The sequence below is a fragment of the Littorina saxatilis genome, linkage group LG16, assembly GCF_037325665.1.
Source record: "Littorina saxatilis isolate snail1 linkage group LG16, US_GU_Lsax_2.0, whole genome shotgun sequence".
NCBI classification, from domain to species: Eukaryota; Metazoa; Mollusca; class Gastropoda; order Littorinimorpha; family Littorinidae; genus Littorina; species Littorina saxatilis.
In genome coordinates, this window is record NC_090260.1 from 7,520,599 (window position 1) to 7,539,540 (window position 18,942).

General features: G+C 43.8%; 1 protein-coding gene across 1 annotated transcript in view; it reads left to right on the top strand.

Moving 5' to 3' along the window:
- LOC138950294 (proline-serine-threonine phosphatase-interacting protein 2-like) overlaps positions 1-18,942 on the top strand; it is a gene marked incomplete at its 3' end in the record, with an annotated part of 56,370 nt that overhangs the window by 19,997 nt on the left and 17,431 nt on the right. Inside the window, 4 exon segments of the mRNA XM_070322041.1 lie at positions 12,625-12,725; positions 16,368-16,445; positions 17,355-17,496; positions 18,126-18,188. Of these exon segments, the coding sequence (XP_070178142.1) occupies positions 12,625-12,725; positions 16,368-16,445; positions 17,355-17,496; positions 18,126-18,188 (384 nt within the window).

Consider the following 18,942-nt stretch of genomic DNA (forward strand, 5'->3'; position numbering starts at 1 on the left):
ACAGACTATCTGTTCTTACCTCTGTAAGATGACCCCCATTGTAAGACTCCTCTTTGTGGAGACCCTGTTGTTACAGACTATCTGTTCTTACCTCTGTAAGATGACCCCCATTGTAAGACTCCTCTTTGTGGAGACCCTGTTGTTACAGACTATCTGTTCTTACCTCTGTAAGATGACCCCCATTGTAAGACTCCTCTTTGTGGAGACCCTGTTGTTACAGACTATCTGTTCTTACCTCTGTAAGATGACCCCCATTTTAAGAACCCTCCTTGTAGAGACCCTGTTGTTACAGACTATCTGTTCTTCACCTCTGTAAGATGACCCCCATTGTAAGACTCCTCCTTGTAGAGACCCTGTTGTGACAGACTATCTGTTCTTCACCTCTGTAAGATGACCCCCATTGTAAGACTCCTCCTTGTGGAGATCCTGTTGTTACAGACTATGTGTTCTTACCTCTGTAAGATGACCCCCATTGTAAGACTCCTCCTTGTGGAGACCCTGTTGTTACAGACTATCTGTTCTTACCTCTGTAAGATGACCCCCATTGTAAGACTCCTCCTTGTGGAGACCCTGTTGTTACAGACTATCTGTTCTTCACCTCTGTAAGATGACCCCCATTGTAAGACTCCTCCTTGTAGAGACCCTGTTGTTACAGACTATCTGTTCTTACCTCTGTAAGATGACCCCCATTTTAAGACTCCTCTTTGTGGAGACCCTGTTTGTACAGACAATCTGTTCTAAACCTCTGTAAGATGACCCCCATTGTAAGACTCCTCTTTGTGGAGACCCTGTTGTTACAGACTGTCTGTTCTTACCTCTGTAAGATGAACCCCATTGTAAGACTCCTCTTTGTAGAGACCCTGTTGTGACAGACTATCTGTTCTTACCTCTGTAAGATGACCCCCATTGTAAGACTCCTCCTTGTGGAGACCCTGTTGTTACAATCTATTCTAAACCTCTGTAAGATGACCCCCATTGTAAGACTCCTCTTTGTGGAGACCCTGTTGTTACAGCCTATCTGTTCTTCACCTCTGTAAGATGACCCCCATTTTAAGAACCCTCCTTGTAGAGACCCTGTTTTCTCAGACCATATTTGTTCTTAACCTCACGTTCATGACTTTATTGTCCCCCCATCGCTGGGAAATTTGGGTTGCTTCCTCCTAGTGGAAAGCTAGCAGCAACGGAGTGATCGGGCCACCCAGGTGTCTGCGTGTTTAGGTGTACCTGCACTAAACATGGCACAATGACCGAGGGCTTCTACGTGCCACAGTGGTGACTAGTTGACCCGTGTCCTTCTTGGCCCAGATTTCAACCTGCAATCCCAGGATCACAAGTCGAGTGCTTTACCCCCTGAGCTACCGCCCCCTCTGTAAGACTACCCCCCTCTGTAAGACTACCCCCCTCTGTAAGACTACCCCCTCTGTAAGACTACCCCCCTCTGTAAGACTACCCCCCTCTGTAAGACTACCCCCCTCTGTAAGACTACCCCCCTCTGTAAAACTACCCCCCTCCCTCTGTAAGACTACCCCCTCGGTAGTCTTAAGACTACCCCCCTCTGTAAGACTACCCCCTCTGTAAGACTACCCCCTCTGTAAGACTACCCCCTCTGTAAGACTACCCCCCTCTGTAAGACTACCCCCTCTGTAAGACTACCCCATTTTAAGACTTCCTCCTTTTTTAAGACCGGATTTTCTTAGATTTGTGGAGGTCTTAAAAACACAGGGGTTCCCCTGTTCTGAAAGCACACACTGCTTCCTGTCTACTCATCTACTGAAAGCACACACTGCTTCCTGTCTACTGAAAGCACACACTGCTTCCTGTCTACTGAAAGCACACACTGCTTCCTGTCTACTGAAAGCACACACTGCTTCCTGTCTACTGAAAGCACACACTGCTTCCTGTCTACTGAAAGCACACACTGCTTCCTGTCTACTGAAAGCACACACTGCTTCCTGTCTACTGAAAGCACACACTGCTTCCTGTCTACTGAAAGCACACACTGCTTCCTGTCTACTGAAAGCACACACTGCTTCCTGTCTACTGAAAGCACACACTGCTTCCTGTCTACTGAAAGCACACACTGCTTCCTGTCTACTGAAAGCACACACTGCTTCCTGTCTACTGAAAGCACACACTGCTTCCTGTCTACTGAAAGCACACACTGCTTCCTGTCTACTGAAAGCACACACTGCTTCCTGTCTACTGAAAGCACACACTGCTTCCTGTCTACTGAAAGCACACACTGCTTCCTGTCTACTGAAAGCACACACTGCTTCCTGTCTACTGAAAGCACACACTGCTTCCTGTCTACTGAAAGCACACACTGCTTCCTGTCTACTCATCTACTGAAAGCACACACTGCTTCCTGTCTACTCATCTACTGAAAGCACACACTGCTTCCTGTCTACTCATCTACTGAAAGCACACACTGCTTCCTGTCTACTCATCTACCGAAAGCACACACTGCTTCCTGTCTACTCATCTACTGAAAGCACACACTGCTTCCTGTCTACTCATCTACCTGAAAGCACACACTGCTTCCTGTCTACTCATCTACCTGAAAGCACACACTGCTTCCTGTCTACTCATCTACTGAAAGCACACACTGCTTCCTGTCTACTCATCTACTGAAAGCACACACTGCTTCCTGTCTACTCATCTACTGAAAGCACACACTGCTTCCTGTCTACTCATCTACTGAAAGCACACACTGCTTCCTGTCTACTCATCTACTGAAAGCACACACTGCTTCCTTTCTACTCATCTACTGAAGAGGATCGTAGATCAAGTGAATGCAAACCGTGCGATTTCGGAACAGGAAAAAGCTACAGTTTAACCATAGAATTTCTTTTTCTTTTTGTCAGTAATAGTCTGAGCCGAGGAAGCTCAGTGTGTGTGTTTGCAAGTTGAATGGCATGCTACAGTTTGTTGACCAAGACACACACACTTTCATGGGGCGTACGTTGAGCCGAGAGAGGAGTCGAGTGTTTGCTCAGCTCTGGACTTCAGCACTCAGGCGACGGGAGATGTTTGAGTCTTTTTACATTTATTGTTTACCTGCATCGCATCTTATTTGCACATGTCAGTGTATCTCTCTCGCTCTCCCTCCCTTTCTCTCTCTCTCCCAGTGTTTGTATAAGAGACAGGTTGTAAGATTAGGCTTTGCCTAAAACCTCTATCCTTTGGCAATGAAGTTCAGTTTCAGTTTCAGTTTCAGTTCCCTCTCACCCTCTCTCTCTCCCCATCCCTCTCTCCCTCCCTCTCTCTCTCTCCCTCCCTCTCTCTCCTTCACTCTCTTTCTCTCTCTCTCCCTCTCTCTCCCTCCCCCTCTTACCACCCCGCCACAGCGCCCGTCTCCCACCCCCACCTGCGCCTCCTCCAAGTTGTGAGTTATCCGAGTTCTGTATCAATTGCCAAAAGTACCGCTTAGTGTACATGTGACCTACTGTTTGTATCTCCCCCCAACGTCCCCCCCCCCCTCCGCCCCTCCATGCACACACGGGCAGCTAGTGAACAGGGTTTGAGGTGCATAATATGAGTTGACCTCGCTGTGTCTGTAAAGAAAACCCATGTCTTCCTTCCTTTCCCCTTCTACAGATACTCGTATTGTCCGCCTAATCAAATATCATATTGCTTGTGAGAGCTGCACGTTGTATTAGCCCTGCTTGTTGTGCTCCACTCGTTATTGAGAGAGCTGCACGTTGTATAAGCCCTGCTTGTTGTGCTCCACTCGTTATTGTGAGAGCTGCACGTTGTATAAGCCCTGCTTGTTGTGCTCCACTCGTTATTGTGAGAGCTGCACGTTGTATAAGCTTGGCTTGTTGTGCTCCACTCGTTATTGTGAGAGCTGCACGTTGTATAAGCTTGGCTTGTTGTGCTCCACTCGTTATTGTGAGAGCTGCACGTTGTATAAGCTTGGCTTGTTGTGCTCCACTCGTTATTGTGAGAGCTGCACGTTGTATAAGCTTGGCTTGTTGTGCTCCACTCGTTATTGTGAGAGCTGCACGTTGTATAAGCTTGGCTTGTTGTGCTCCACTCGCTATTGTGAGAGCTGCACGTGTGTATAAGCTTGGCTTGTTGTGCTCCACTCGTTATTGTGAGAGCTGCACGTTGTATAAGCTTGGCTTGTTGTGCTCCACTCGTTATTGTGAGAGCTGCACGTTGTATAAGCTTGGCTTGTTGTGCTCCACTCGTTATTGTGAGAGCTGCACGTTGTATAAGCTTGGCTTGTTGTGCTCCACTCGTTATTGTGAGAGCTGCACGTTGTATAAGCTTGGCTTGTTGTGCTCCACTCGTTATTGTGAGAGCTGCACGTTGTATAAGCTTGGCTTGTTGTGCTCCACTCGCTATTGTGAGAGCTGCACGTGTGTATAAGCTTGGCTTGTTGTGCTCCACTCGTTATTGTGAGAGCTGCACGTTGTATAAGCTTGGCTTGTTGTGCTCCACTCGTTATTGTGAGAGCTGCACGTTGTATAAGCTTGGCTTGTTGTGCTCCACTCGTTATTGTGAGAGCTGCACGTTGTATTAGCTTGGCTTGTTGTGCTCCACTCGCTATTGTGAGAGCTGCACGTGTGTATAAGCTTGGCTTGTTGTGCTCCACTCGCTATTGTGAGAGCTGCACGTGTGTATAAGCTTGGCTTGTTGTGCTCCACTCGTTATTGTGAGAGCTGCACGTGTGTATAAGCCCTGCTTGTTGTGCTCCACTCGTTATTGTGAGAGCTGCACGTTGTATAAGCTTGGCTTGTTGTGCTCCACTCGTTATTGTGAGAGCTGCACGTTGTATAAGCCCTGCTTGTTGTGCTCCACTCGTTATTGTGAGAGCTGCACGTTGTATAAGCTTGGCTTGTTGTGCTCCACTCGTTATTGTGAGAGCTGCACGTTGTATAAGCTTGGCTTGTTGTGCTCCACTCGTTATTGTGAGAGCTGCACGTTGTATAAGCTTGGCTTGTTGTGCTCCACTCGTTATTGTGAGAGCTGCACGTTGTATAAGCTTGGCTTGTTGTGCTCCACTCGTTATTGTGAGAGCTGCACGTTGTATAAGCTTGGCTTGTTGTGCTCCACTCGTTATTGTGATTGTGTGTGGCTTTGTTATCTGTATTTTTCTGAATAAATTGCTTAAACCAAATAAAGTGTCCATCCCTCTGCCAGCCGGTGGGCGGCGAGCTTTAACGTACATCACTTCCTTTGCGGCTGAAGGGGTTTGTTTGAATGAAGAAGTGCCAGCTGATGCCTTTCCTGTTGCCTGAATGAATGGCGCCGTTTAATAGCTAGAAATTTCCGTCATTTTGCTGGTAAATTATAACTGAAATACCCAAAACGAAACTGGCAGTTGGTTTGTTATGCTGTTTGATATTTGATCTGCCTCTTCTCATGACAAAATAATAGTATCATGTAGTTGGTTTTAACAACTGTATTCAGATAATTACAAAACAACTTCCGCATACAATGAATTAAATAAATGAAGCTCAACAAGCTATGCTTATATTATGTAGTTAAATTATGTTTTTGACTCATTGGTTTTGCTGATTGGTGTAATACACTAACAGTCAGTCACTCAAATCCAAAAACAAAGAGACTGCCAACGCTCCAAAATTCAGAATAAAAAAACCAAGAGACTGCCAACGCTCCAAAATTCAGAATAACAAAAACAAAGAGACCGCCAACGCTCCAAAATTCAGAATAACAAAAACAAAGAGACTGCCAACGCTCCAAAATTCAGAATAACAAAAACAAAGAGACTGCCAACGCTCCAAAATTCAGAATAACAAAAACAAAGAGACTGCCAACGCTCCAAAATTCAGAATAACAAAAACAAAGAGACTGCCAACGCTCCAAAATTCAGAATAAAAAAACAAGAAAGATAGGTTGTTGGAACGTTTGTTATTGACAAAACAATCACAAATATATCTCATATACATTCACAAATATATTCACAAATATGACTCATTTCGTCATACTGTATAATCATTCATTGGCTTGGTGACAGGGGAAAGAAAAAATCAGCCAGATAAGTTTTCGTTATTGTTTGTCTGTGCACTTAAAAGACCGTTGGGTCGATATATTTGTGAATGTATTGTTTTGTCAATAACAAACGTTCCAACAACCTACCTTTCTTGTTTTTTTTATTTAGTCAAGTTTTGACTAAATATTTTAACATCGAGGGGGAATCGAGACGAGGGTCGTGGTGTATGTGCGTGCGTGTGTGTGTGCGTGTGTGTGTGTGTGTCTGTGTGTGTGTGTAGAGCGATTCAGACTAAACTACTGGACCGATCTTTATGAAATTTGACATGAGAGTTCCTGGGTATGAAATCCCCGAACGTTTTTTTCATTTTTTTGATAAATGTCTTTGATGACGTCATATCCGGCTTTTCGTGAAAGTTGAGGCGGCACTGTCACGCCCTCATTTTTCAACCAAATTGGTTGAAATTTTGGTCAAGTAATCTTCGACGAAGCCCGGACTTCGGTATTGCATTTCAGCGTGGTGGCTTAAAAATTAATTAATGACTTTGGTCATTAAAAATCGGAAAATTGTAAAAAAAAATAAAAATTTATAAAACGATCCAAATTTACGTTTATCTTATTCTCCATCATTTGCTGATTCCAAAAACATATAAATATGTTATATTCGGATTAAAAATATTTAGTCAAGTTTTGACTAAATATTTTAACATCGAGGGGGAATCGAAACGAGGGTCGTGGTGTATGTGCGTGTGTGCGTGTGTGTGTGTGTAGAGCGATTCAGACTAAACTACTGGACCGATCTTTATGAAATTTGACATGAGAGTTCCTGGGTATGAAATCCCCGAACGTTTTTTTCATTTTTTTGATAAATGTCTTTGATGACGTCATATCCGGCTTTTTGTGAAAGTTGAGGCGGCACTGTCACGCCCTCATTTTTCTACCAAATTGGTTCAAATTTTGATCAAGTAATCTTCGACGAAGCCCGGACTTCGGTATTGCATTTCAGCGTGGTGGCTTAAAAATTAATTAATGACTTTGGTCATTAAAAATCGGAAAATTGTAAAAAAAAATAAAGATTTATAAAACGATCCAAATTTACGTTTATCTTATTCTCCATCATTTGCTGATTCCAAAAACATATAAATATGTTATATTCGGATTAAAAACAAGCTCTGAAAATTAAATATATAAAAATTATTATCAAAATTAAATTGTCCAAATCAATTTAAAAACACTTTCATCTTATTCCTTGTCGGTTCCTGATTCCAAAAACATATAGATATGATATGTTTGGATTAAAAACACGCTCAGAAAGTTAAAACAAAGAGAGGTACAGAAAAGCGTGCTATCCTTCTTAGCGCAACTACTACCCCGCTCTTCTTGTCAATTTCACTGCCTTTGCCATGAGCGGTGGCCTGACGATGCTACGAGTAAAATGGCATTGCGTTCAGTTTCATTCTGTGAGTTCGACAGCTACTTGACTAAATATTGTATTTTCGCCTTACGCGACTTGTTTTTTATTCAGTCAGTCACTCAGTTTTGAGGTGAGAGCTAGCCGGGATTTGTACTTTAACTAAGGAAATCCTGGTTAGAACGATCAGCGAGCTTTCGCAATCATTGATATCCTGCAGGTCTTTTTTGTAGGACGCACTTTAAACCTTTTCAATTTAGTTCAATGGAATTGACGGTAATAAGGACATGGAGAAAAGCGCTGTACAACTTTGCCGCCACAGCGTGATACAAAATGGCTGATTTAGGGTCTCCTTTAATTCAACTATTGTGGGCAACTCGGGCAACTCCGCAATAAACCACACCTTGAATTGCAACGCCAAACACACACTGCCCTTGCAAATTGCTACTGCATATCTTTGTTATGTCAACCAAAGCAGCCGCTTTTCTTTTGTACCCTTTCTGTGGTCCCTTTCTGTATTATCCAGACCTTAATATACCTATAGCTGTCATGACACTGCCACTTATAGCTGTCATGACACTGCCACTTATAGCTGTAATGACACTACCACTTATAGCTGTCATGACACTGCCACTTATAGCTGTCATGACACTGCCACTTATAGCTGTAATGACACTACCACTTATAGCTGTCATGACACTGCCACTTATAGCTGTCATGACACTGCCACTTATAGCTGTCATGACACTGCCACTTATAGCTGTCATGACACTGCCACTTATAGCTGTCATGACACTGTCACTTATAGCTGTCATGACACTGCCACTTATAGCTGTCATGCCACTGCCACTTATAGCTGTCATGACACTGCCACTTATAGCTGTCATGACACTGCCACTTATAGCTGTCATGACACTGCCACTTATAGCTGTCAGGACACTGCCACTTATAGCTGTCAGGACACTGCCACTTATAGCTGTCAGGACACTGCCACTTGCACTGTAGGGACACTTTTGGTTGGTCCTAACGGGGTGTCTGTACCACTGCACATCGATTGAAACCAAATGGTTTAATATCTATCAACCTTTGCATGCATACACTGACTGTCACTGTACATCAATTGAAACCTGAAATGGCTTAATATCTATATCAACCTTTGCATCCAAACACTGAGTCACTGTACATCAATTGAAACCAAATGGCTTGATTAATATCCAGGGGCGGATCAGTTCATTTTATGGGGGGGGGGGGGGGGGGGGGGGGGGGCGGGGGTTCAAAAGTATATTGTGAAGATCGCCGAGCCGACGCACGAAGCCCCCCGGTTTCCGGACCCCCCCCCCCCCCCCTATTTTTTGGCTGGGGGTTCCGGAAACCCCAGAACCCCCCCCCCCCCCCCCCCCCTCGTCCGCCCCTGATATCTATCAACCTTTACATGCAAGGGGTCTGACTGCAGTGGGACCCCCTGTTAAGACCTAAAGACTCAGCTTTTATTAAAGCTGTTTTTAAATCGGCGCAGCACAGAGGTTGTGGCATCGTGTGTAGCAGACGATTGCTTTCGTCAGCCTGGCTCGCTCCCCCGGATGTTGCGTCAGATGTGGTCGCGCGCGCACCCACACTCTCACATCATCCGACAGACGCTATCTGTCAGCTCGTACATGATGTGCGTGCCTAGCTACGGACAGTGCCTGCGGGCAACTTTTAAACTCTAGTCATGGTTTATTTCTTAGTATTATATTAAGGTGAAAGTGTGAGAGTGAATGTTGTGTCTAACAGGGCGACTGATGGTTGTGTTGATGTATGTTGTTGTATAGTTATTCCAGTTTGAATCAATATGTTCTGCGCGAACTTAGAATCCGGTTTCATTCTAGAATGGACCGGGTCCAGGTTGGAATTCTAACCCTGCGCAAGTACAGGGGTGCCATTCTAGAATGAAACCCTTGTTGCTGGTCCATTCTAGAATCGGCCGTGCGCAAGGTTGGAATATGGGTCCAAGTTGGAATAGTCATTTCAGTTAGACTATCACACAGCCAAAGCCACAAATGTGGATTTTCTGTTTGTTTTTGTTTTTTGTGTGTTTGGTTGGGTGTTTTTTTCGGGTTTTTTACACTTTACTCAAAGACATCGTGAATTGGGATTGTGATGTTCTGAAAGTGATTACGATTTTGAGAGACACTCAGCACTGATCGCTACGAACGGAAATTTCCGGACTGACAGTGTTTTGCAGATCTCGCTTGTAACTTTTAATCTTATTCATATACATGAAGTTGGTCTTCTGAATTGTGAAGATATAATGTCAACTTTTTTTTAAACATGTGACAACAGCTCTATAACTCACTCTGTCCTTCTGTTGGTCTGTCTGTCGGTTAGTCGGTCTGACCGTCTGTCTGTCTGTCTGTCAAAAACATTGTCAAAAAACCGGACATTTCCGAGAGGGAGACAGCGCTGACATTGCAAGCGGCCGCAACCGGCTCTCATCACAAAAACAACTGCCCTGCAAACAATACCGCCCTGGTAGTCTGCCTTTGTTTATTGCGTACTCAGGAGTGTCAACTTTCTTGACATGACATGACATCGCAAGATCGCCAAAGGATTTTTTTCAGGGGTAGACAAATCAGCCCCATTTTATCAAAGGGAAGGTGCAGGTGGAGATAATTCAAGGGAAGACAACTCTGTCTTACCTACAAACATTACGGCCCCCTTTATTCAAGGGTTTCATTCTAGAATGGCACCCCTGTACTTGCGCAGGGTTAGAATTCCAACCTGGACCCGGTCCATTCTAGAATGAAACCGGATTCTAAGTTCGCGCAGAACAAATATATTATTGCCATGACCTGTGTTGTGTTGATGTATGTTGTATAGTTATTCCAGTTTGAATCAATACATTATTGCCATGACCTGTGTTGTGTTGATGTATGTTGTATAGTTATTCCAGTTTGAATCAATACATTATTGCCATGACCTGTGTTGTGTTGATGTATGTTGTATAGTTATTCCAGTTTGAATCAATATATTATTGCCATGACCTGTGTTGTGTTGATGTATGTTGTATAGTTATTCAAGTTTGAATCAATATATTATTGCCATGACCTGTGTTGTGTTGATGTATGTTGTATAGTTATTCCAGTTTGAATCAATATATTATTGCCATGACCTGTGTTGTGTTGATGTATGTTGTATAGTTATTCCAGTTTGAATCAATATATTATTGCCATGACCTGTGTTGTGTTGATGTATGTTGTATAGTTATTCCAGTTTGAATCAATATATTATTGCCATGACCTGTGTTGTGTTGATGTATGTTGTATAGTTATTCCAGTTTGAATCAATATATTATTGCCATGACCTGTGTTGTGTTGATGTATGTTGTATAGTTATTCCAGTTTGAATCAATATATTATTGCCATGACCTGTGTGGTGTTGGATTTAACCCTCAGTAAAACAGGTCTTGAAAAGAAGGGAGTCTTAAAATGCGGAGTAAATTATTATGGAAAATATGATGAGAAAGTCTGATAACACAGGGTCTGATAACACAGGGTCTGATAACACAGGGTCTGATAACACCGGGTCTGATAACACCGGGTCTGATAACACAGGGTCAGATAACACAGGGTCTGATAACACAGGGTCAGATAACACAGGGTCTGATAACACAGGGTCTGATAACACAGGGTCTGATAACACAGGGTCTGATAACACAGGGTCAGATAACACAGGGTCTGATAACACAGGGTCTGATAACACAGGGTCTGATAACACAGGGTCTGATAACACAGGGTCTGATAACACAGGGTTTTAAAATGGGGGGTAATCCTGTATTGCCATTGGTGAATGTTGCTGGTCTTTAGACTCCAGGCATAGTGTGCTTTCTGTGATTTAAGGGTTCAGAGTACGTAGAGGTTACACGCCGAGTCTCAGTGATTATTAAAAATAATGGTCGAAGTTAGCGGATCATGAAAAATGCGAGCTTTAGCGAGCTTTTTCATGACCGCGAACTGAGACCATTATTTTTTATAATCACTGAGACGAGGTGTGTAACCTCTTTATTCCTCCTTTCTTCAGTTATTTAAAGAAAAGAGGAGTTTTTTTGCGAAAGTTTGATCGAATCCTATTCTCTCAACCAGTCAACCTGCGCAGGCGATCGATTAATGCGCGGTTGTATAGTTCCGTGCAAATCATTCCATTCTGTTAACACTTCTTGTCAGTTTTCCTATTTTGGGCTAAAATCAAGTACACAGATATGCTGTTATTCTGCTGTGGCGGCAAAGGCAGATATTGTGTGTTCTGTATATGTTTTGGTATCGCTAAGGATAATGTTTTTTCGTCAAATGGGACTAGCAGACGAACTTTTGCACCCGTGTTCCAACGTTAAAAACTGTATGAAGTTCAGTTTTCTGGGGAAAATAGTGTATGAAACCCCTTTATGTTGTTTAAATTGATGAGATGTGTGCATTTGGTTGCGTGTGATCTGTTTATTAAATGAAATATTGTTGAAAACTGACAGTCGGATTGCAGTCTGTTGTCGAAGGAACTGAGTGAAAAGAAGGGGAACTACTCTTGTCGCTAGACAAAGTATGAGTTACTTGCCTTGGGAAATTGCTTGTGATGAACGGCTTGAGCCCGGCAGATGAGATTCAGAAAACAACCGAACTCATGGATTTTATATGGAGATTCATGTGTTCAGGCCTGTAGTTGTTAATTTAAATGCGGTATGTTTGTATTGTTTGCTCCAGAGATGTATACTTCGTACATTAGAGCGTTCGGAACTTTTCAGTCGCAAAAAGTAGTTCCGAAACAGAACAACCTCTCAACCCATTGCACTATTGAGGATTCAGGCTGTTGCTGGGTCGTTATTTGTTTGGTTGCTGGGTCATTATCGAAAAATAACTACCCCTACAAGTTTACAGAGGTAAAGAAGCAGAGGGGGGAATAAACAACTATAAGACAACATGTGCTTTGTGTGGTTTCAGGGTTCAGAGTATACAAGCTCTAAAAGACAACATGTGCTTTGTGTGCTTTCAGGGTTCAGAGTACACGAGCACCGCTAGCTATATTAAGACAACATATGTACTTTGTATAGTTTCAGGGTTCAGAGTACACATGCACCGCTAGGTCTATAAGACAACATGTGCTTTGTATGGTTTCAGGGTTCAGAGTACACGAGCAACGCTGGCTCTATAAGATTGTGCTTTGTATGGTTTCAGGGTTCAGAGTACACTATCGCTCTATAAGACATGTGCTTTGTGTGGTTTCAGGGTTTAGAGTACACGAGCACCGCAGGCTATGATGCACTGTCAAAGCACAACTCGGAGCAGAAGAAGTTCCTGCACGACTGTGAGGAATATCTGCGCAAAAGGTTTGAAGTCCACTGAGTTCAGTTTTGATATGATTTATAGGGACCAGGTATGTGTGTGTGTGTGTGTGTGTGTGTGTGTGTGTGTGTGTGTGTGTGTGTGTGTGTGTGTGTGTGTGTGTGTGTGTGTGTGTGTGAGACAATGACCAATCTTTATTGTTGGAGGGTGAGAAGAATAAGCTTTGATATGCTTTTTTGCATCTGGCCCTCGCCTTAAATAGGGACTAAACTATTTTACTATAACTATGACTAGGGAAAAAAAGGTTACATAATAACATCATTAATGGTAGAATATATAAGTTTATGTACATGAAGCGCATTATATAGAAGCATTGTAGATCATAAGGTAGTGTTCAAAACTGGGTGTAAAGCAATAAAGATAAACGCAAAGTAAGCGTACTTTGCAACAATACATTTGCTCAGCAAAACAATGTATTAGTTACAGAGAGAGAGAGAGAGAGAGAGCAGTGTGTGTGTGTGTGATGTGTGTGTGATGTGATGTGTGTGTGTGTGTGTGTGTGTGTGTGTGTGTGTGTGACAGTGTGTATTTCTGTCTGTGTGGATGAAAGTTAACATCAGGAAATCAGGGCTTCCTCAAGAAAGAAACAATTTCCTGATGTTCAATTATGCACTCAGTAAAAATCAGAGAAACCTCGTGACAAATCTCAGGCCCCTAAGTGGCCTCTAAACAAGATTTCCTGATTTCAAAAAGTTTTAACTTTCATTTGTATAGCTGTGTGTGAGACACTAGATTCTTCTGTCGTTAATGCTTTTAACACAATGAACTAGGACAATAATGAGTTTCTTGTCAGCGATATTTTCAAGGTCTGGGAAGTCTTGGTGAAAGTACTGGAAAATTGACAAGATATCAGTATCAAGGTCCGACCTGGGTACAGTGGAACCGCCTTTTAAGACTGTCTTGTAATGGCCCTGTCACACGACCGTTTTAACGCCTGTGTATGCCGACGTATGGGACATTTGAATAAGTATTTGAATAAGTACGCTGGCGTACGTCGAATACGTTATGGGTACGTTTTGTATACGTTAAGAGGACGCTGAAGCACGCTGGCATACGTCGTAGTACGCTGAGCACGCAGCAAAGTTTTGTGCATGCACAAAACTTTGCTGCGTGCTCAGCGTACTGCGACGTATGCCAGCGTGCTTCAGCGTCCTCTTAACGTATACAAAACGTACCCATAACGTATTCGACGTACTCAAATACTTATTCAAATGTCCCATACGTCGGCATACGCAGGCGTTAAAACGGTCGTGTGACAGGGCCATTAGACCCTGATTGTTCAGAGTTTCTGTTCATAACCTCTGTGAATACCGTAATACCCCCATTTTAAGACTCCATTTTTGAGACCTGATTTTTTTTTAGATTTGTAGAGGTCTTAAAAGGGAGGTTCCACTGTCCCAAACAATAGCAACACAATAGCAACACAATAGCAACACAATAGCAACACAATCGGTCACAGATTGGTGTGTTGAGTGCAGAGTGTACTGGAATGGCCATAAGATAGCTATTGTTAGTCATTGAATGTGTAGATCACTATCACTATCAGGAACAAGCTAGGACAGTGATTTTGTGTGACTGTTACACACACACACGCACACACACACACACACACACACACACACACACACACACACACACACACATACACACAGGTCAGCTGCAGCTAAAGATTGCTTTGTCAGTGAACATTTTCTGGGAAATGACCAAGACAACTTGCTGTAAATTCATGAGGAAACAATAAGAAACAATAGCTTACTGTATCAAGAGGTTAACGACAGCTAACTGTATCAAGAGGTTAACGACAGCTAACTGTATCAAGAGGTTAACGACAGCTAACTGTATCAAGAGGTTAACGACAGCTAACTGTATCAAGAGGTTAACGACTTGTTGGTAGCTAGCTTTGAGGGTTTAAACGTGAATTCACTAAGCTGGGACGCTAACTTGCATACACATTGTTGTAGCAGTTGAATCAGTGAGATGTAAGACGGGCCAAGTGGCGCAGTGGTAAGACATCGGCATCCTGATTGGAAGGTCATGAGTTCGAATCCCGGCCGCGACTGCCTGGTGGGTTAAGGGTGGAGATTTTTCAGATCTCCCAGGTCAACTTGTGTGCAGACCTGCTATAGCTATATAGTGGCTTATCCCCCTTTGTGTGTATACACACAAGCACAAGACCAAGTGCGCACGGAACAGATCCTGTAATCCATGTCAGAGTTAGGTTATAAGTTTATCTTGTTGTGCTCCCTTAAGTTAGGTGGGTTATAGAAACACGAAAATACCCAGCATGCTTCCCCCAAAATCGGCGTATGCTGCTAGAATGGCGGGGTAAACCCGTCATACACGTAAAAACCCACTCTTGCAAAAACATGAGTGAACGTGGGAGTTTCAGCCCATGAACAAAGAAGAAGAAGAAGAATCAACAAGGGCATTAAAGGGTGTTTGTGTGTGTGTTTGTGTGTGTGTTTGTTTGTGTGTGTTTGTGTGTGTGTGTGTTTTTTGTCAAAGGGGTGTGCCCAGTGTACCACACTTTTTCACAGCAGGGAAAAGGTCAAAAGCGGTGGACTGCCTAGAATGTCTGAACACTGCTGAAAATGCCTAGGTCATAGGTCATTTGGGTACATTCAATGGAGAACATACATCTCAGCATCCATCTTCCCTATATAATAAGATATTGATTGTTCAGTTGTTACAGTGGAACCTGAGCGCACCCTATTAAGAAGTCCCCCCCCCCCCCCCCCCCACCCCACCTCAATTAAAGACTCCACCCGCCACCCGTTTATGACCTTGCATTTCACATTATATATTTGATTCATATAACCTCTGTAAATGTACCTGCATTTTAAGACCCCCTCCTTGTTAAGACCCCCTCCTTGTTAAGACCCCCTCCTTGTTAAGACCCCCTCCTTGTTAAGACCCCCTCCTTGTTAAGACCCCCTCCTTGTTAAGACCCCCTCCTTGTTAAGACCCCCTCCTTGTTAAGACCCCCTCCTTGTTAAGACCTGATGTTCTCACATTTGTGGAGGTGATTAATGGCGGCGCCACCTGGCCTGGCCAGAAAGGACAACTCCCGACACAAAACTTTGGGGAACTGTGGAAGACCTGCGCCGAACTTGCGAGTTGATACGATCAGCAGGCCTAACATTATGAGGGACACAACCGTGGAACGCTGAAGAAGAAGAAGGTTAAAGGGAGGCAGCACTGTAGGTGTAAACCACGATGACATACACTGTAGGTGTAAACGACGATGACATACACTGTAGGTGTAAACCACGATGACATACACTGTAGGTGTAAACCACGATGACATACACTGTAGGTGTAAACCACGATGACATACACTGTAGGTGTAAACCACGATGACATACACTGTAGGTGTAAACCACGATGACATACACTGTAGGTGTAAACCACGATGACATACACTGTAGGTGTAAACCACGATGACATACACTGTAGGTGTAAACCACGATGACATACACTGTAGGTGTAAACGACGATGACATACACTGTAGGTGTAAACGACGATGACATACGCTGTGCCAGCTGACTGACGTTGTTCTATGGTTAGTGTAACATGTACGTGGAAGAGACGTTGAGAGTGACATGCGAGTGCGTTGTGCCGACAGGTCCAAGATCGAGATGGACTACGGCAAGGCGCTGGGCAGTCTGACAAAGAACATGAAGGAACGGTCAAACCCTTGTGGGTGAGTGTCACCTGTGTGTGTGTGTGTGTGTGTGTGTGTGTGTGTGTGTGTGTGTGTGTGTGTGTGTGTGTGTGTGTGTGTGTGTGTGTGTGTGTGTGTGTGTGTGTGTGTGTGTGTGTGTGTGTGTGTGTGTATGTGATGCCTCAGGGGGCATATCAACTTTTGTTTCATATTTATTGACCGCGGCCTTCGGCCTTGGTCAACAAATATGAAACAAAAGAGGATAATTATGCTCCCCCTCGGACCGACAAAAAAGCTGGTCTGTCAACAACCCATCTTATGATGTTGTTGCCATGGTTTCAGGGTACTAAAGGTGGCATTAAACACACTGCGCGGAGAACAGTGACTAATTAATGTTGTTGTCATGGTTACAGGGTGCTAGAGGTGGCGTGGAACACACTGCGCAGAGAACAGTGACTAATGTTGTTGTCATGGTTACAGGGTGCTAGAGGTGGCGTGGAACACACTGCGCAGAGAACAGTGACTAATGTTGTTGTCATGGTTACAGGGTGCTAGAGGTGGCGTGGAACACACTGCGCAGAGAACAGTGACTAATGTTGTTGTCATGGTTACAGGGTGCTAGAGGTGGCGTGGAACACACTGCGCGGGGAACAGTGACTAATGTTGTTGTCATGGTTACAGGGTGCTAGAGGTGGCGTGGAACACACTGCGGGGAGAACAGTGACTAATGTTGTTGTCATGGTTACAGGGTGCTAGAGGTGGCGTGGAACACACTGCGCGGAGAACAGTGACTAATGTTGTTGTCATGGTTACAGGGTGCTAGAGGTGGCGTGGAACACACTGCGCGGGGAACAGTGACTAATGTTGTTGCCATGGTTTTAGGGTGCTAGAGGTGGTGTGGAACACACTGCCAGAGAACAGTGACTAATGTTGTTGTCATGGTTACAGGGTGCTAGAGGTGGCGTGGAACACACTGCGCGGAGAGCTGGAGAACTGCAAACAGGCACACGATGAAGCGGGCATGTTTTTTACCCAGCATGCCGAGGAAACCAAGCGATTCAGCAGGGAGGTCACTGCCAGGAGGGACAACGTGAGTTATCTGTCTTTCTTCTTTGTCTTGTGGCTACAGTCAGCTTTGTGTGTGTCTGTCTTTCTTCTTTGTCTTGTGGCTACAGTCAGCTTTGTGTGTGTCTGTCTTTCTTCTTTGTCTTGTGGCTACAGTCAGCTTTGTGTGTGTCTGTCCTTCTTCTTTGTCTTGTGGCTACAGTCAGCTTTGTGTGTGTCTGTCCTTCTTCTTTGTCTTGTGGCTACAGTCAGCTTTCTGTGTGTCTGTCTGTCTTCTTTGTCTTGTGGCTACAGTCAGCTTTGTGTGTGTCTGTCTTTCTTCTTTGTCTTGTGGCTACAGTCAGCTTTGTGTGTGTCTGTCTGTCTTCTTTGTCTTGTGGCTACAGTCAGCTTTGTGTGTGTCTGTCTGTCTTCTTTGTCTTCTGGCTACAGTCAGCTTTGTGTGTGTCTGTCTGTCTTCTTTGTCTTGTGGCTACAGTCAGCTTTCTGTGTGTCTGTCCTTCTGACACTTTTGTATAACTATAAGATGACTTTTTGAATATAAGTTAAGTGCAGTGGAAGACCGCCCCTGAAGATGATATGCATGTGCATGAACGTAGAGTTCCTCACGCATGATTATGACTTTATTTTGTGTCATTTTCTGTGTGCTTTCAGATGGAAGACCGTCTGAAGAAGATTCAGAGTCAAAAGGCGTCTCTTCATAAAAGTGCTGTTTCAGTAAGTGAATTTTTTTTTGTGTCGTGTCTTTCTTTGGGTTCTGATTTTGAGACCTTCCCGATAGGGGGACGTTGCTCTACTTTTCTTTCTGTTTTTAAATAATTGTCTCCCAGGTACAGATATATCCGTACCCACTCATATGGCTCTATCTGACCAGGTACAGATATATCCGCTCAGACTGTTAGCTTTAGTCGCTTCCTGTAACGTCGATCTAACACCTGCATTCCAACATGTTGATACACAGTTACTACACAGTTACCACAATTCTGAGTGACAGGCGCTGCAGCTCAGCTGGTCTCGGCTAAAAAAAACCTTGGTTAACATAAGTGGGGTAGAAAATGTTAAAGTCCATAAAACACTGAAATGTCCTTCTTAGATGGATAGCTGGTAGGTCGTGTACGACCCATCCTTTCTATAGAAGGACTCGGCGAAAAAAGTAAAGGGTCGTATACGACCCACGTCATCCAATTAGGGATAACCTCTTTACCGCCTCTTTGAAGAGTATGGGTCGTCCACCACCCACAACATCCGGACTGTGTAGTTCAAATGGCGTCAATGTTTATTTTGTTTGTTTAAAAAGATAATCCTTTGGGTCGATAGGAAGGCTCTATGGTGTTTGAGGATAACATGAAGTCTCAATCCAAAACTCCCAATAGTTGAGAGATACAGTCTAACCACTTTGAAAATATGACTGACATTCGGTCGTTATATGGAGGGGTCGTAACATGGAGGATTTGTTTTGTTATGTTCATGT